The 15,899-nt window shown below is 32.0% G+C and overlaps 2 protein-coding genes and 1 long non-coding RNA gene across 4 annotated transcripts; 2 read left to right on the top strand and 1 right to left on the bottom strand.

The window, feature by feature from the left end:
• The first annotated feature begins 380 nt into the window (after nucleotides 1-380).
• On the top strand, nucleotides 381-4,970 carry LOC105335893 (uncharacterized). Of its 2 annotated transcripts, none has more exons than XM_066081713.1 (7): nucleotides 381-442; nucleotides 1,682-1,754; nucleotides 1,863-1,981; nucleotides 2,328-2,557; nucleotides 3,035-3,176; nucleotides 3,506-3,631; nucleotides 4,306-4,970. In XM_066081713.1, the coding sequence occupies exons 2-7, from the start codon at nucleotides 1,714-1,716 to the stop codon at nucleotides 4,731-4,733; spliced, it is 1,086 nt and encodes a 361-aa protein (XP_065937785.1). In that variant the 5' UTR covers nucleotides 381-442; nucleotides 1,682-1,713; the 3' UTR covers nucleotides 4,734-4,970. The 2 variants fall into 2 exon arrangements, with proteins under 2 accessions (XP_065937785.1, XP_011438332.3); XM_011440030.4 differs by having other exon boundaries at nucleotides 382-442; nucleotides 2,325-2,557; nucleotides 4,306-4,968.
• A 1,670-nt stretch (nucleotides 4,971-6,640) lies between these two features.
• Nucleotides 6,641-7,263, bottom strand: LOC109619712 (uncharacterized). Its single transcript, XR_002200427.3, has 3 exons — nucleotides 7,112-7,263; nucleotides 6,897-6,968; nucleotides 6,641-6,747 (listed from the first exon to the last, which is right to left on the bottom strand). It is a non-coding gene; the product is annotated as an uncharacterized lncRNA (long non-coding RNA).
• A 942-nt stretch (nucleotides 7,264-8,205) lies between these two features.
• On the top strand, nucleotides 8,206-13,984 carry LOC105326318 (uncharacterized). The gene is made up of 6 exons (XM_066081711.1): nucleotides 8,206-8,736; nucleotides 10,265-10,408; nucleotides 10,677-10,818; nucleotides 11,427-11,672; nucleotides 12,129-12,315; nucleotides 13,844-13,984. Exons 1-5 carry the CDS (start codon nucleotides 8,231-8,233, stop codon nucleotides 12,306-12,308), a joined length of 1,218 nt encoding a protein of 405 aa, XP_065937783.1. The 5' UTR covers nucleotides 8,206-8,230; the 3' UTR covers nucleotides 12,309-12,315; nucleotides 13,844-13,984.
• The last annotated feature ends 1,915 nt before the right edge of the window (nucleotides 13,985-15,899 follow it).

The raw sequence follows: 15,899 nt of genomic DNA, 5'->3' as shown, positions 1-15,899 counted from the left end.
AAAATCATGTCTCACAACTTTCTGTTATGACGTTCAAAAGATTACTTTCGGTTTTCGGATTCTATTAATCTTACCTTACATAATTTTTTATCTTACATATATAGGAATGAAAGAGGAGGGAAAGAGTTTGTGGTTGCATGAGAGAGAGATTATCTGTTTTATTATTGCATGACGTATGTGTACACGTATAACAGAAAAATAAAAATCATTCTGGACATCAATTTTCCAATTTCAATTGAAGCTAATTACAAAGAAAATTTCTGTAATATGAATCTTTTTCCTAAAAATTTCGAAAATATTTAACCTGTATTTTACATTTTCCTTTTGTCTGGAGTGGATATCCATAAATGGCAGGTTGTATAATGAAGGTCAATGCCAGTGTAGAAAGGAGGAAGATATAAAAGGATATAGAACGTGACCTAACTGACAGTGTGCTGTTCAGGTAAATGTTTCACAACATTAACTTTCCATTTCAATCAGTTCAAATGGTTCATATTCTTTTTTTTATTACGTCCAATGGTCACTATGAACAGATTTGTATGAAAAGTCGTAATATATAGTGATGCTTCAGGTATTAAGTATATAAATCATTAGTTCTTATGATGCGGAAATGATTTCAGAATTTCTTGTTCATTGAGGCATAACATATCAACACATCGCAAGTTGTAAATATTAACCAAGTTTAGGACTGGTGTATTTTTGCATTTTTTAATTATATAAGATAAGCATATCTATTAGATTTATTAATCTGTTATTATGCATAAATAATTGAGTGGCTTAAACAAATAAAAATAATTGAGGACTTTTTTTTAAATTATACAATAGAAGCTACATACATGTACATTTGGCATCGTTAGGGTTTCAAACGTTCTATAATAATTATTTATAAAAATCCAAATAAACGTTATATAATCTATATATTAATTCCCTCAGACTGTTAAATGAAGATCCAACTGTGAAAGTAAGTATCATTTCGAAAGCTTAGTATAATTCATAAAAGTTAATCGCCAAACATTTGCAATTCGGAAAGTGTTTAGATATGCATCTATGGTTTGTTGCTAAATCTAGAATAAAATGTTCATGCATGATATCTAATAATGTCAAACAAAAACGTCAGAAATCTATAATGTTTTTCCCCTTTTTAGCACTTATTCGAGTTTCGTTAAATTCGTTGACGAGTAACTACGCGTACATAAAAGTAACATGATCATTTTATATATGATTATTTTATGCCGGAATGTATCTCTTATTAAGGTTGTATATCTTTGATCAATTTAACAAAGAAAATCTGGACCACTTAACTTGTCATAAAATTACTTTTTCATTCATTCAATATTTTATTCCTCTTTTCAGAGAGTACATGAAATGTATGTTATTGAACAAAATCAAACATGCATATTATACAACAATTATGAAATATTTATAAAGAGATACAAAAAAATATATTATACATATTTTAACAAGCGTGCAAATGTGAGTATTATAATTGAAAGGTGAAATGTATGAATCTATCAAAATGCTGTCCCTTCGATACTTCTTATAAAAGGTATAAATACACGCATTCTTAGTTACAATATTGTTAAACATTCTACATGTTGATATATAGTACATATAAATTCATGTGCGATTACACTATGTATGTACATACAATATGACATGGTGATTGTTTCTATTTTTACAGAATAGAAATATGTAACAAAAGATGAAAAGTTAATGCACGGCGTAACTACATGTTTCTATTACCTGGAACCAATGTAAGCACATTTAGATAATAAAGATGTATGTAAAATTAAAAACTTGTATACGCATAAACCATTACATTGTTCACTGATTCAGATTCTGACAAAATTTTCTATACACAGGAATGATGACCAGTGCATACATGTATATTCACAAACCAGATCGAAATGCATTCGTTTCATTGCATTGCTGCTTATATTTTCTGATAATCTTGTGAACGCTATGGAAACATCCAACACACGTATGTATTTCTGATTTTTGACATTTTGACATAAAATTTCTTACCGTGTATTCTGACTTATGAAAACGAAGTTTATTCATTTTTTGCTAGCTAGTTCAATGTTATCATTGAGAGAATATGGAACAAAGTTTATAGTGTTGTATCTTGACAATTTTACTTGCAATGAAAAGAATCGGGGTTGTTATTGTTTTCAAAAACAAAACAGTCGCACAATGTGTCATCATATTCATACCACGTAAAACAAAAACATTATTTCAATTATAGACACCCCCCCCCTCAAACATCTAGTACATTGTTTAAACATTGTTCTGTAATTCAGAATTTTGTTCTATATAAATTAAAGTAGATTTTGGCAGTAACTGCACAGGACTGACAGAAATGAATGAAAACCAACATTTCTACGTAATGTTCGGCGGAGGAAAAGCACGCATATCCTGCGATTACTTCGTGTTCCGAGGAAAAGTGGAAAGCACACGGGACAGTTATAAAATTTGCATCATCCCTCAGTATTTCTTTGATCCGTCTTGTGCCGTGAGCTTGAAATATGCATCTTCTGCCAATGGCAATACGCTAGAGGTACATACAAATGTCATGTATTAATGTATAACTATTAATAGTCACTTTTTGTACTTATGGTTGGTATATTAAGATTTGGTAAGGTTTTCTGATAATATCGATCAATGGCATGTACTACTTTCCAATTCAAATTGTTAGTTACGAATATTAAGTCTAAATGTCAAATCTCATGTACATTGTACATCTAAGTTTTTTGTGTAAAAATTATCAATATCAATAACAAATTTTAAGTATGTAAAACAATACTGCACAACACTTTTATGATAGAAATGTGAGGAAATTATTGGCAAAACCCTTTTAAATGTGAAAAAGTATTTGAATTACTACTGAAAGAAAAATAAAAGTACATGTAAATGATAAATAGGAGATTGATTTAAAAAAAAAACATTTCTATCTATATAAAGGATGTATGTTCACTGCATATTATTTCTGTAAAAATATTATTCATAATACACTGGCAATATATGTGTTTTGCAGAGTTTGAATTGTACGCAAATCTTCCATTTGGAGTTCTGTGGGGCTCTGAATCAGCAGCTGTATATCTATGTGGACAGAGTTGGTGGGGTGTCTACACGAGATACTAGATTCAAACTCCTGGTGCATGTCTTAATTGAAGCTAGTAAGTTGATGTGGGGTACATGTTTATAACACTTGTTCATTTAGGTTTTTTCTTTGACGACTTCCATGGTAAATAAAGATGACTTACTTTTTAATATTGCGGGTTTTTTTTGTTTGGTTTCTAAGAGGAACTTTTTTTTTTTGAGGGGGGGGTGGTATTGTTTTTTTGTTGTTGTTTTTTTTAATCAGCATTTTTTTTTTGCAACCTTTATAACCATGAAAACCGAGAGAAGTTGGTTGAATTATTTGCGTTGAACATTTTGTTATAATAAGAATGTTTTCCAAACTAATTAAGACACTTCTGTTAAGTTTGTTTACTTTACCAAACAGACGACACTTCTTGGCGTGAAGTGACAGTAGGAGTGGCTGTAGTACTCGCATTCGTCATAGTTCTGGTTGTATCGTGCTGTAAATGGCGATGGAAAAAATGCCCATGCACCCAACAGTCCGTCACAGGTAAATTGTAACGTGAAATGTATGTATGTGCCTCTAGGAGTCGTTACAGTTACAGCGTTTATTTTACAAAGATCCAGCATAAAGTGCAATATTTATAAACAAATATGTTTAAAAATGAAATTTTGCGATTAAAGTGTAGAATTTCAATGTAAGCTATACTGAACTGTAAGGAGAGAAAAATATCTGCGAAATTCCATCATATTTTTTTTTTACTAATTAAAATCTTACTTTATACAGGGAAATATTCGCCCCCATTTTATTTTCGCCCCATTCGCCCTCGTTGTCAGCGGGTGAATTTAAGACTGAGCGAAATCCAATGTTCCACTTTATCTCTTCAACACATAGGCGTGTCTGGGCGAATTTAAGACGGGGCGAAACCGTTTGCAAGTGTTGATGGGCAAAAATAACACGGGGTGAAAATTACCCTGTATACAGTATTTAGATTTATCGAACCAAATCGACTATATTTAATCTTGTACTTAATGCATGAAATTTGATTTGATATAGAATAATATTCAACAAACGACAATACCTTTGAGAGCTAGTTTTTCAATGTACATGTTAACAAAATATTTATTTATAAGAGCAAGTGTGACAATTGACAGTTGTTATGTACATTAGGGTTTTTTTTTCAATAATTAGTTACGATACATTCACTGTTTCTGTTTTAACAGCTACAACTCAGACATATTCAACTGATCTAGAACTTCAACGAAGGACCCCCTTTTCAAGTCCCGCCGACAATACCGACATGGACGTGATAAACAGATGGACGGATCCTCCACCCGAATACTCATTGTCGTGTCCCGTGGAGAGATCCCGAAGCAATGCAACGGAAAGTATGTACCAAACTTCCCAAATCAACGCAGCAGAGAGCACCTACCCAAGTGCAAACTACCAAAGAAACCCATGGTTCTTATTAAGATCCACGCCATCCACAAACCTAGATCCTCCCCCGGAGTACTCGGTGTCGTGTATAATTGGTAGAACTGTACCGTCCGAGTTCCAAGACTCTCGGGATCCCAGTGTGTGTCACCAGACGACAGAATCACAGTGTTTTGATCCTCCCCCTAGCTATGAAGAAGCGGTCAACATCAGCTGATACTTTTACTGTTCTGTCCATGGCACTGTGTCGGATAACTATGCAAGAGCCAATCTGGTATTTCGTACACGTTCAAAATGCAGTTCCTTCACGATTTTATTTCATATAGTTACTTACCCACATGTAGGAGTGTATACGTATCAACCCTGAAACACGTGTTTTAAACTTGGTGAGAGAGCAACCGGAGGCTTATCAAATATATGTAAATGTAGTTTTCGCATATATATATATATATATATATATATATATATATATATATATATATATATATATATATATATATATATATATATGTACGCAGTATGTATCAGTTTTTCCCGATGCCAATTTTATAACTACACAATGATATGTATACCAATGAGTAACAATTACTAGTATCCTTTGACAAGCCACGAACATTGCATACCACAATTGAAATCCTCAACACAATTTAAGGAGAGAGTACACTCAGAATGACAAATACATGTGCCAATTTAACTTTTTAGTTTTTAGAAAAATGTGGACAAGTAATACCGCACATCATATTTTCTATGTGTGTTATATTTATAATCTATGTGCAATATTTACACGGAAAAAGTGTGCAAACAAGTATGTGGTTATAAAAAAAAGTACTATATGTTGTCTTTGGTGGTTCATGCGGGTATGAAGGTAGCTAGCATTGCAGAAAAATTCATGTACATTGTCAGATAAGAATTGTTGAACGTCTTATTTATTCGTCAATGTTTCCCAAATCCTTGGGCCCATTATTGAGAACTCCATATATCTTGGCTAAGTACAATAAATGCTAAAAAACAAAGAAAGAAAGTAACACCTGTTGTGTATAGAACCCATGATGAAAGACGCTGTTGTGTTTCTGATCAGCTTCTGTACACGTGTATCGCACGAGTGAGTTTTGTTCATGTGAAATCACGACGCCATTACCAGATATGCGGAAAATAAAGTTGAAAGTTATTTTATGGAATGCGTGTATTCTTTTTTTTTTCAATGCTTGCATTTAATTTACTATGGTTTTGTACATGTATTTATTTATGATAATTTATCATATAAGAGTGATTTTTTTTTATTTATTGCTACATAAAGCTGAAGTATACAAATCATTCGAGTCACCAGTAATTTTTGGTTGTCATTTACTACAGCACATCCACACACATTTAAAAACATGATCTGAAATGTTTTCATTTCTCATTTTAATTGGTTTAAATTTAAGCTGTAAATTAATTAACAAATCAAAATTAAGGTGTTCTATCAGTAGGGTTTTTCCGATAACAGAAAATACGACGTTAAGGCAAGCTCCAGATATTTTAATACGTCTGTTTAGGGAAAAAAGCACATGTGACTTAAATTGAATTACATTTTGATAATATTAATATATCAATTGATTATTAATATATTTGGTATATTTTTTTTGAATTTATCTAAGAACATATAAATTAAAAGGTACCCATTTACGTTTCCATATCACAAAAATTTAACTTCACTTTGAAAGCCCCACCAATTTTCTGGGTTCGCGTAACTTAAATGTAAGTCGTGACCTGTACATAGACTTTATAAATAAATATTTAACATATGACAATCAACACAGTTTCTTGCTAAATAAAAAAAACATTAAATTTCTATCAATTGTGAGATGGGGTGCTGCCAGTATCTGAAAATGGACACGTTTCCTTATAAAAAAAAATAATTCATTGCCATTTTACACGAAAATTTGACATTGCCTATATTACACACGCGTACGCTTATCCCACGCTTAAAGCCATTGTCTTTGTACAACCCATCCGTTGTGCTTTTTGCATAATTCTTTGATTTTGTTAATTTCCAAACGTCCCAGTAAAAATACCAAATAACTTGCAATTAGCTCGCACTACATCAGACGAGTTAACTAAAATAAAATCAAACACAAGGCCAGAATGGGATCGGTCAAATGTTTTATTTCAACATTTTTACAAAGATCTCTGAATGCTCTCTAGCATTGCATCAATCTGTTCAGAGATCTCGCGGTCCATATCCGCTTCATCTGAAATGATATACATGAAATTACGAAATGCGTTAATTTTATTCATTGTTTTCAGAGAATTCAATCTTAGTAGCACTGATAAAAAGATTAATGTGTATGTATATCAATTTATTAATTGATGTTTGATGTAAATCATGGTAAGTATTTACCGTCTTTTCTTAGCCACTTGAATCCTTCAAACACGGCCATAACGAAGATCGTGAATCCTATCATTTTGGTATCTATCAATGAAAAGGTAAACAGTTGGATATTTTATTGATTTAAAACAAAACAACCCGTAAAACATGACATAAAACAAATCGAGTTCATAATAACTCATCTTAAAAATCAATTTTCAGATAATCTATTCACAATTTCAACTTACAGAATTCTTGGCTTCTTGGTAAACTTCTAATGTAGCAATGAATACAATATTCTGCTTTAGGAATAATCGAAAACTGAAATTTTCCGAAAAATATTCCTGGGAGGCAAGCAACACCTTTACTCAGAAACAGCTGAGAAGATATTATGACGTATGAATCGTGACATCACAATTGCTTCTGAATCTTCTATTTTTTTATTATGACGTTGCATGATTTGTGACGTCACAGTTGCTTCTTCATAATAAAAGCTTTGTATATATCGGGGATTAAATTTTCGGTTTAATAAATCTCGGAGTTTAGTCCATTTTCGGTTTAAATCAAATTAACAGTCATTTTCTTTATGATATGAAGGAAATCTTTTACAAATCTCGGAGTTTAGTCCATTTTTATTTTACAAATGAAATAGTTCTAGAATGCCTTCAGTATCTCCAAAAAAAACGGCATCAAACAAGATATTGACCACTGTTTTAAAACTAATGCCAAATCAAATAAAAACATCGCGATTTTCATGATTTAATATCAAATGTAAAAAAATGTTTATTTTCTACAGAATCTCTTTAATGCAGTACACTCTAGCATCATTTACTATTTCTTGACCTTTTTTCGGCCCCAACATAATAATTATTTTTTCAAATGCTGCTTCAGTACTTTTTTTCACTGAGAAATGCTATATACATGCATGTACATTTGAAAAATAAAATTAAAAAACAATGCGTTTGAATGCAATATCCGCGCATAAATTAAGAAAAATTGATTAAACTTTATATAAATTTATCTACTTGGTAATTTTGGTTAAAATCCTTTTTTACTCTACATTTTCTTTAAAAAAAAACAAAAAAACCAAAGATATATACATGTACTGTATTATTTGGCCGATGAATATTGAATCTACTAAAAAAAAATAGGTTTAAAAGGAGAGAGAGAGAGAGAGAGAGAGAGAGAGAGAGAGAGAGAGAGAGAGAGAGAGAGAGAGAGAGAGAGAGAGAGAGAGAGAGATATGAGGTATGATTTTTAGGTGTCAAAATAACTAGGTGTCGATTTAACTTGGTACAATACTCTCGATCGGAACGTCTCTGACCTTTCCAACTCAGCTGACGTTGGACGTGGAAAAAGCCCGAGAAATGCGACTGCATTGTTTTGGAAGTATGGCGGCTGAATCCAATTTCAAGATTGTAAAGAAAATTCGTTTGGATGTGAGCGACGATGACACTGAAAAGCTTTTCCCATTAGCTGCACAGTTTGACATACCTATTTCAGAGGTTCCATGCAGATTGTGTCACTGGACGAAACAACATATTAAGTACCTTGGCATCAAAACTTCGTTTCAGTTTGACAAAACGCCATTTGATTTTATAACAAGTCCCATACCTTGCACTGGAGAAATTGGTATTCGTGTCCTTACGTATGATGTTGAAAGAATGATAAGACGCGAAAAGGAGAAGAAGGAAAAAGTTTCACTGATCTTGGAGTTTGTGAAAAGGAGTGGATTTTTGGACGTGATTCAAAATCTGTATTACACATCATTCGAAGAGTTGAACACTGATTCTGTTATGAAGTTACACTCGTATAAAGATCATTGTTTTGTCCCAAAAGGTCTCCCTAGCAATTTAGACAATTGGTTTCGAAGGTACTGAATCGAAATAATCAAATGATAACTCAAAAGATAAGTAATACTGTACTTAATACAGGGGAGGGGGCGGAGAAGTCTATATTTAAATGTAAACATTGTGACCATTGGGCCAAGCACAGATGTTAATGGTTTTAAACGTAGAGAGTAGGATCAGCCCGCCTACTCAACAAATCATCGTCATAGTAAAAGTTGCATGCTCAGTTTACATCATGATGTCGTGTTTTATAAGTAAAACGTAAAAGTTATGGTTTCCGAAATAGCCAAAGAAAAGTAAGTGATTCCAAGAAATATTAATTTTTCAGCCCTTAGTACCCCTCATTTAACTTCTATTTTTTACTGATATTTTTATATATATACGTGTTACCATTAAGTCTCGCTTTGTGAGGCGGGCTATCGCCTGCCTATTGCTGCACTTGGTATAACATCTGTATCTTCAATTTCACTGTTAATTTTTTATTTTCCCTTCATTTCTTTACATGCGCCCAAAACAGGTCTAGGCAACCTCCGTTTTTGGAGGATAGATTTTATCCTCCGTTTTTGGAGGATAGATGTATGCGCCCCCTGGTGGATCTTTTCAGATGAAGGGCAATTAACTCTGTTTTTACAAAGGGAGTTAACTATGAATGAAATATAATTATTATACTATAAAAATATCACCTTATTTAGCTATTGATAATTATAATTATTGATAATATTTAATAAATATTTAAGTTTAAATAATTGCAGGGCTGATTTTAAAGAAAAATATCTTATGTGAAGACTCACATTTTTTTCAATATTCTGGATAATTGATATCTATAAATGGTATCATTTTGATTAATAAAATTTAACAATGTCTTTTTGTGTGAAGGGATTAAATTTAAATGATACTTAATAACATGTGAATTAATAAGAATAAGAGCTACAAAGTTCCTAAGGTATATGCAAACATTTACTTTGTACATGTACAATATAGCAGATCAAGATATCTATTGTGTGTCTCTCAACGTGAATGAACTCATTAATGTTTTAATGAGTAATAAACATCACTATTTTGTGATTTTTATTAAATGAAACATGTAAATAGTCTATGTCATTTGTAAAACTGAACACAGGAAGTACACACTTTAAAAGCATATTGTGAAAATACTATACATAGAATTTCAAATCGCCGCATACAATCATTAGTTTATTCCCTTAACTTTAATTCCCATATGGTCTGGTGCTTGCATTTTCTCATTAAAGATATGCACGAAGCCTTTGAAATATACCCATGCTATCCTCCAAAAATGGAGGATAATTTCACCCACAATGCAAAGTGACTTTCCATATATGGTAAAAATCAGCAGTCATCTTGAAATTGAGCTATCCTCCAAAAACGGAGATTGCTTAGACCTGCAAAAAGTGGGTTTGGAGGGAGTGGGCAACTCAATGCTAATTCAGTATTCAATATGTAAATTTAAGAAAAATGTTTCCTGTGAGAAAAAGTTGGGGCAGCCCCCACCCCCACTTTATTCTGACATTTATAATTTTCTCTTTTGTCTAGGTTTGACACCTATGGAAAAAGTTTTATGTATGTATTGTCAAGATTGGTGGAAAATGTAATGCAAGGCGTCCCAAACAGAGAAGTTCATTTTCAGCATCTGTTCGATACTTTAGTTAAGATGTTTGGAATGCAGAGTGGACTCAGGTAAATGAGTTTCAATTTCATCAATTGATAAAATTCCCATTCATATGATCACCCAACTTTGATCTTCATATTTTGTGCTTTGAGTGTCTGATTGCAATGTTAAATTATCTGTTTCTCTGTCCATATCACTTGAGATATGAATCCAATGAGCAAAATATGAGTTTAAATAATGATTGTAAAAATACAAGATTGTATTTTCCATGTTGATGTACCTATAAAATATTTTTATTTTGTTTTATTTATCAATATCTTTCTCTTCTTTATCCAGTTTTGAGTCATGTCCTCCTGTTCAGTCTTTAAAGATAGGCAATGTAGAGGTCCAAGGTTCCCACGACATCCTCTACACTCATCACAGGATCAACGAAAGTGAACGGAAAGTGGAGAAACCTTGCATTATCACAGTTTGTAAGGTATGAGCAGTGTTAGTACATATACTGATTCAATACCTAAAAATTGAATTTGAAATCATTTTCAGAGTTTTCGCACCCATTTTAAGACAAAAGCTCCTGATCTTGATAAACCTCTATGCAGCCTTATTATTAAGAAATGATATATAGCCCTGATCTGTGGTACTGTAAGTGGATCATACTGCAATTAAGAACACACAACTTTGACTGATTTCCTCGTTCTGAATTGTATCTGTGTAACCAGCTTTTTTTAATTGTTGGCAGTTATTATTTATTAATTAATCAAAACTTTACTTGATATGTGAACTTGTAAAAGATGAATTTAATGCTCTTATCAAAGTATTCGCAACTTGTTGTATATATAAAAACGTAAACAAATACGGTATACAGAATAGGAAAGCATTGATTGATCATTCTTTATCATTTGAAGTCATTGTATGTTGAATGTAGTAAATTTAATTTTGCAATATTTTGTCATCATGCAGTTTTGATATACATGTAATTAGTTATGTAGAATTTAACTGACATTTGAAATAAGTATAACTGAAAATTCTTTATAAATTTATTCTCTACGGTACCATTCATTTTATATTTTGACATTGCACTGACAGGTCAGCAGGCAGAAACCTATGTCACCATGCAGGATTGAAATTACGTCTAGTAGCAAAACCAGAGGAAAATCAGCTGAAACAGATCAAATTCCAACATCATCTACAGCAAGTGAAAATGGACATTGTCCCATCATTGCACAGTTATCTGAAGAGATGATTGGACAACATTGTGGAGAGCTGTTGTTGAAGTACAGCCAGTCCATTGGACATGGTTCAATATTTGGAATTGTTGTACAACAGACTCAAGTAAGTTTCTTTGTACCGGTACATGTAATCTCCCTGATCAGATGTTAAATTTCGCAATATGTTTTAACATATAAAGAAATTTTAAGTAAAACTAGCATGATCTAAAGTTTAAATAGACCTTTTGTGATAACGGTTCAAAAGACTGATTTTGGTCAGAATAGCTTATTCTTTAACTTGTAAATTAGGCAAACAAAAAATCTTAAGTTTTATACTTTTGATATTTGTATGTACAGTCAAACTTCGTTATCTCGAACTAGATGGGAACGTTGAAAACTTCGAGATATCCGAGTAATCGAGATATATGGAGGGTAAAATACTTTTGAAAAAAGCGGTTGGGACTTACAAATCACTTCGACATATCTATTTTATTCGAGATATCTGTGTTCGAGATATTGAAGTTAAACTGTATTTATCATGTGAATGATATCTGTACTGAATTTTTGGTTATTTTTTTAGGTGACATTAACTGAACTAAGAATGACAGAAACACAATATCAAAATATAAAAGCCGGCAATTTTACTCACTGTGAGTTAGACAAGCCATCTTTTATGTACACTAGACCATACAACTTTATGAAAATGGAAGACTTGGAGAAGCTTGTGGAGCCATTTATCATGTTTGGTCTTGAACCCTGATGTAAAGGTACTAGTAATTAGATCATAACCTATGACATGATATTGTACATATTGCATTCAAATATATTTTTTTTATCGGTACATAAGATCTGTTCCATTTTTCCATAGAAAGATGTGCAACTCAGTACATATTGTATTGAAGACAAATTAACTTTTGATTATGCATGCAAATATTAATGCATTTTTTTTAAATATGTAGAATACTTTTTAAAAAAGATTACATTTTACTGTTACTGTTTGTTATACACACTTATTAGCCTGAAGATATATGTTTGTGTAGAAACTGATTCACCTATTGGTGTAAAATATAAGAAAAAGGATAGTAGATTTCTTTTCAAAAAGCTGCTCACTTGGACTTTTTTCCAGTTCAGTGTACCTATATGGAAAGTGTTAGTCAGAATGTAATAGCTAGCCATCTAAAATCTAAAATTAATGTGCCTCAGACCTTATATATGCTCTCTATTCCTTGAATTTTTAACAAGGTTTTCCAATGTAAAAATCTGGAGATTGAAATGGTGAAAGTGGCGGAAGGCGGGCAGGTGGGTGGGCAGCTGCCAAAAGGGTATATTGCATATAGGGTACCATCATTGTACGGATAACTCCTCCTTTAGTTTTCAAGATAGGAAGTTGTTCTTATTAATTAAACATATATCAGAGGTGTGCATATTGATAGGATTTTGGTTTCTGGTAATTTATGAAATAATACCAGCTTTTAAACTTGGTCATTTCTTGGCAAAATATTGCATATAGGGTACCCTCATTGTACGGATAATTCCTCCTACAGTTTTCAAGATAGGAAGTTGTTCTTTTGAAGATTAATTATACATATATCAGAGGTGTGCATATTGATAGGATTTTGGTTTCTGGTAATTTATGAAAAAAATACCAGCTTTTATTTTTAAACTTAGTAATTTTGGGGCAAAATATTTTATACAGGGTATCTTCATTGTATGGATAACTTCTCCTACAGTTTTCAAGATAGAAAGATGTTCTTTTGCAGATCAATTGTACATACATCAGAGATGTGCATATTGCTAGGATTTTGATTTCTGATCATTTATGAAAAAAAAATACCAGCTTTTGAACTTAGTTATTTTTGGGCAAAATATTGCATATAGGGTACTTCATTTTACTGGATATGGTAGGTAGTGTTTATCAACTCAGGGATGACATGGATTGTGGATACAGTTCACATAAAAGAAAACCCGGTTTGTTGTCACATTGACAGCTTTTCACTTGTTAAAACTTTTAAATCAGAATACAAAGGGTCCTCAAAAGCAGAATTAGTAAGCAAAACAACTATTAAGAACATATAAGTATTTTTCATAGATTATGTATATTCATTCTTTGAAAGGAAACACAAAATATATGTTCTTTTTTTCTAGTTGCAAGACATTTGAAAGTTTGCTTTGTTGCTAAGGTGCTGCATGACTGCCAACATTTGAAATTTTGCATGCGTTTACTTTCTTTTGGTGTCACTGATACATGCTGTATTGTGTTCAATGTAAAGTCATTTTGTTTTCTTATGTTTCTAGCAAAGGACTTGAATCACTCTTAAGGACAAGGCTTACAACTTTAAAACATCTACATGTACTACCGGTATGTACTGTCTGGACAATGGTGCGACACACAGCAATGGTGGCGGGGAGTATCTTGCAGTGGCCATGTCAGACATTGATAACCTAATGATCATACAGACTCAGACAGAGTCCTCCTCCAGCTAGTTTTTGTGTAATGCTATGTCATTCTGTTTGGAAATAAAATTAGAAATACATGTTCATGTATGTATTTTGTTGAAATTGATGACTTATAACATTTATTTTGCAAGCAAAATTTTTTAAAAAGTTGGAGAAAATTGCAAAAAGAGATTTACATTGCATTTTCTATGCATAAACGTGTGTTGTGCGCCTTCATTGCTCGGAGATGTATTTTATCAACTCTGCGCATATAAAAGATAACCATATAAAAACAAAGCGAAGTGTTGTATGAGAATTGAAAACATTTTTTTTTCAAGCAGAAAAAGCAACAAAATTCTTTTGGGCTGACTTGCTATTGCCTGTAGCAATTTCTGAGGTTAGATTATCATTAATTTATATTTTCTTCCACTAAGTATGTTTCCCAGTCCCTTTATTTTGTAAGGGAAATAAATGGTTGTACTTCATACATCAATGACTAGCCCTGGGCTGCGTTTTACAAAAGACCTTACGACTACCGACCAAATTAATGAGTGCTAATTAATCACAAACTAAATCAATGTTTTACTCTCATGATTGTAGAATATTATTATGGACATCAGAGTAGTTTATAAATAGAGTTCTGTCTAAGTTTTGTTCTTTATATATCATTTCATGAGACTGAAAATATTTATGACTTCGTAAGTTCTTTTGTAAAACGCAGCCCTGAAATGCCGCTGTAATCAAAAAATATTTTATTAAGTATCTAAAAGATCAGTTCCTTGACGTTAATGTTTTTATTTTCCATCTGATAATTTGATAAGACATACATTGAATAAGTCCTGTTTCTTGATTGAAGCACTACTGAAACTTATCTGGTTTCCTTTTTAATTTATTTTAATTCAAATTACCTTCTATCGAAACACTTGAACTTATTTAATCGAGTTTAGGGGCGATAAATACCACTCAATCAACGATCGAACTAACTTTTTAAAAACAAAATGGCTGCCAATATGGCGGCGCCCAGGGCTGGAAGAAATGGGCCTTAGTACCCCTGATTCAACTTTCATTTTTCACTGATTTTCTTATAGATACGTGTTACCATTAATCCTCGCTTCGCCCGCCTCTTGCTGCGCTCGGTATTATTTATTTTTGCTCTTTGTGTCATTGCACGTTAAATTGTATATAGATTAATTATGCCCCCTTGGACATGTTGGAGACACCCTGACATTTTAGAACTAGAAATAATAATATATTTTATCTTATTCATATGTTATACATACTAGTGTTTGATCCATGTGGGTAATTCCTATAGCCTAATGATGTCACTGCTTTGTTTAGGAGACTTTACAATTGCCCCAAATAGGCGAATACACATGGAAGTGATGCATATAACATTTTGTTTATAAATCTTAAAAATTGAATTAAGGATGACGTTTACTCAGAATGATAAAAAATTCCACTGATGATAATGAAAAACCATCTATTATGTGTTGTAGACCTTACATGGTAGTGTTATTCTTCACTTTCAAAAAAGTAGGTCAATGACCTACTTTTTGAGTTAATGGCCATTGAATATTTTTGGAAAATTTTTAAAAAATCTCTAAAAATTTTACACTATGATTGAGATTTTCTTAATTGTGAAAATAATACAAATTGCTCACCTCTTTAACAAATGAAATACAGTTTATGAATGTTAGTGACATTAAATAGATCTAAAGTATTAAGTTTTCATTCACAATTTTAAAAGATATTCAAGTCCGAATTTCCTCTATCAGTTTTCAAATCCCTACCCATGTTTGATTCAGTATAACAAAAAACTGAATGATGATAATGCTAAAATATTTATAGTATTAAACTAAGTATATTGACCTTTCTCTGCTTGCATAAAGTTTATATTACGTCAATGATCAAAATT

This window comes from Magallana gigas, chromosome 4 (genome assembly GCF_963853765.1).
Source record: "Magallana gigas chromosome 4, xbMagGiga1.1, whole genome shotgun sequence".
NCBI lineage: Eukaryota > Metazoa > Mollusca > Bivalvia > Ostreida > Ostreidae > Magallana > Magallana gigas.
This window is presented reverse-complemented; position numbering and strand designations above follow the sequence as displayed.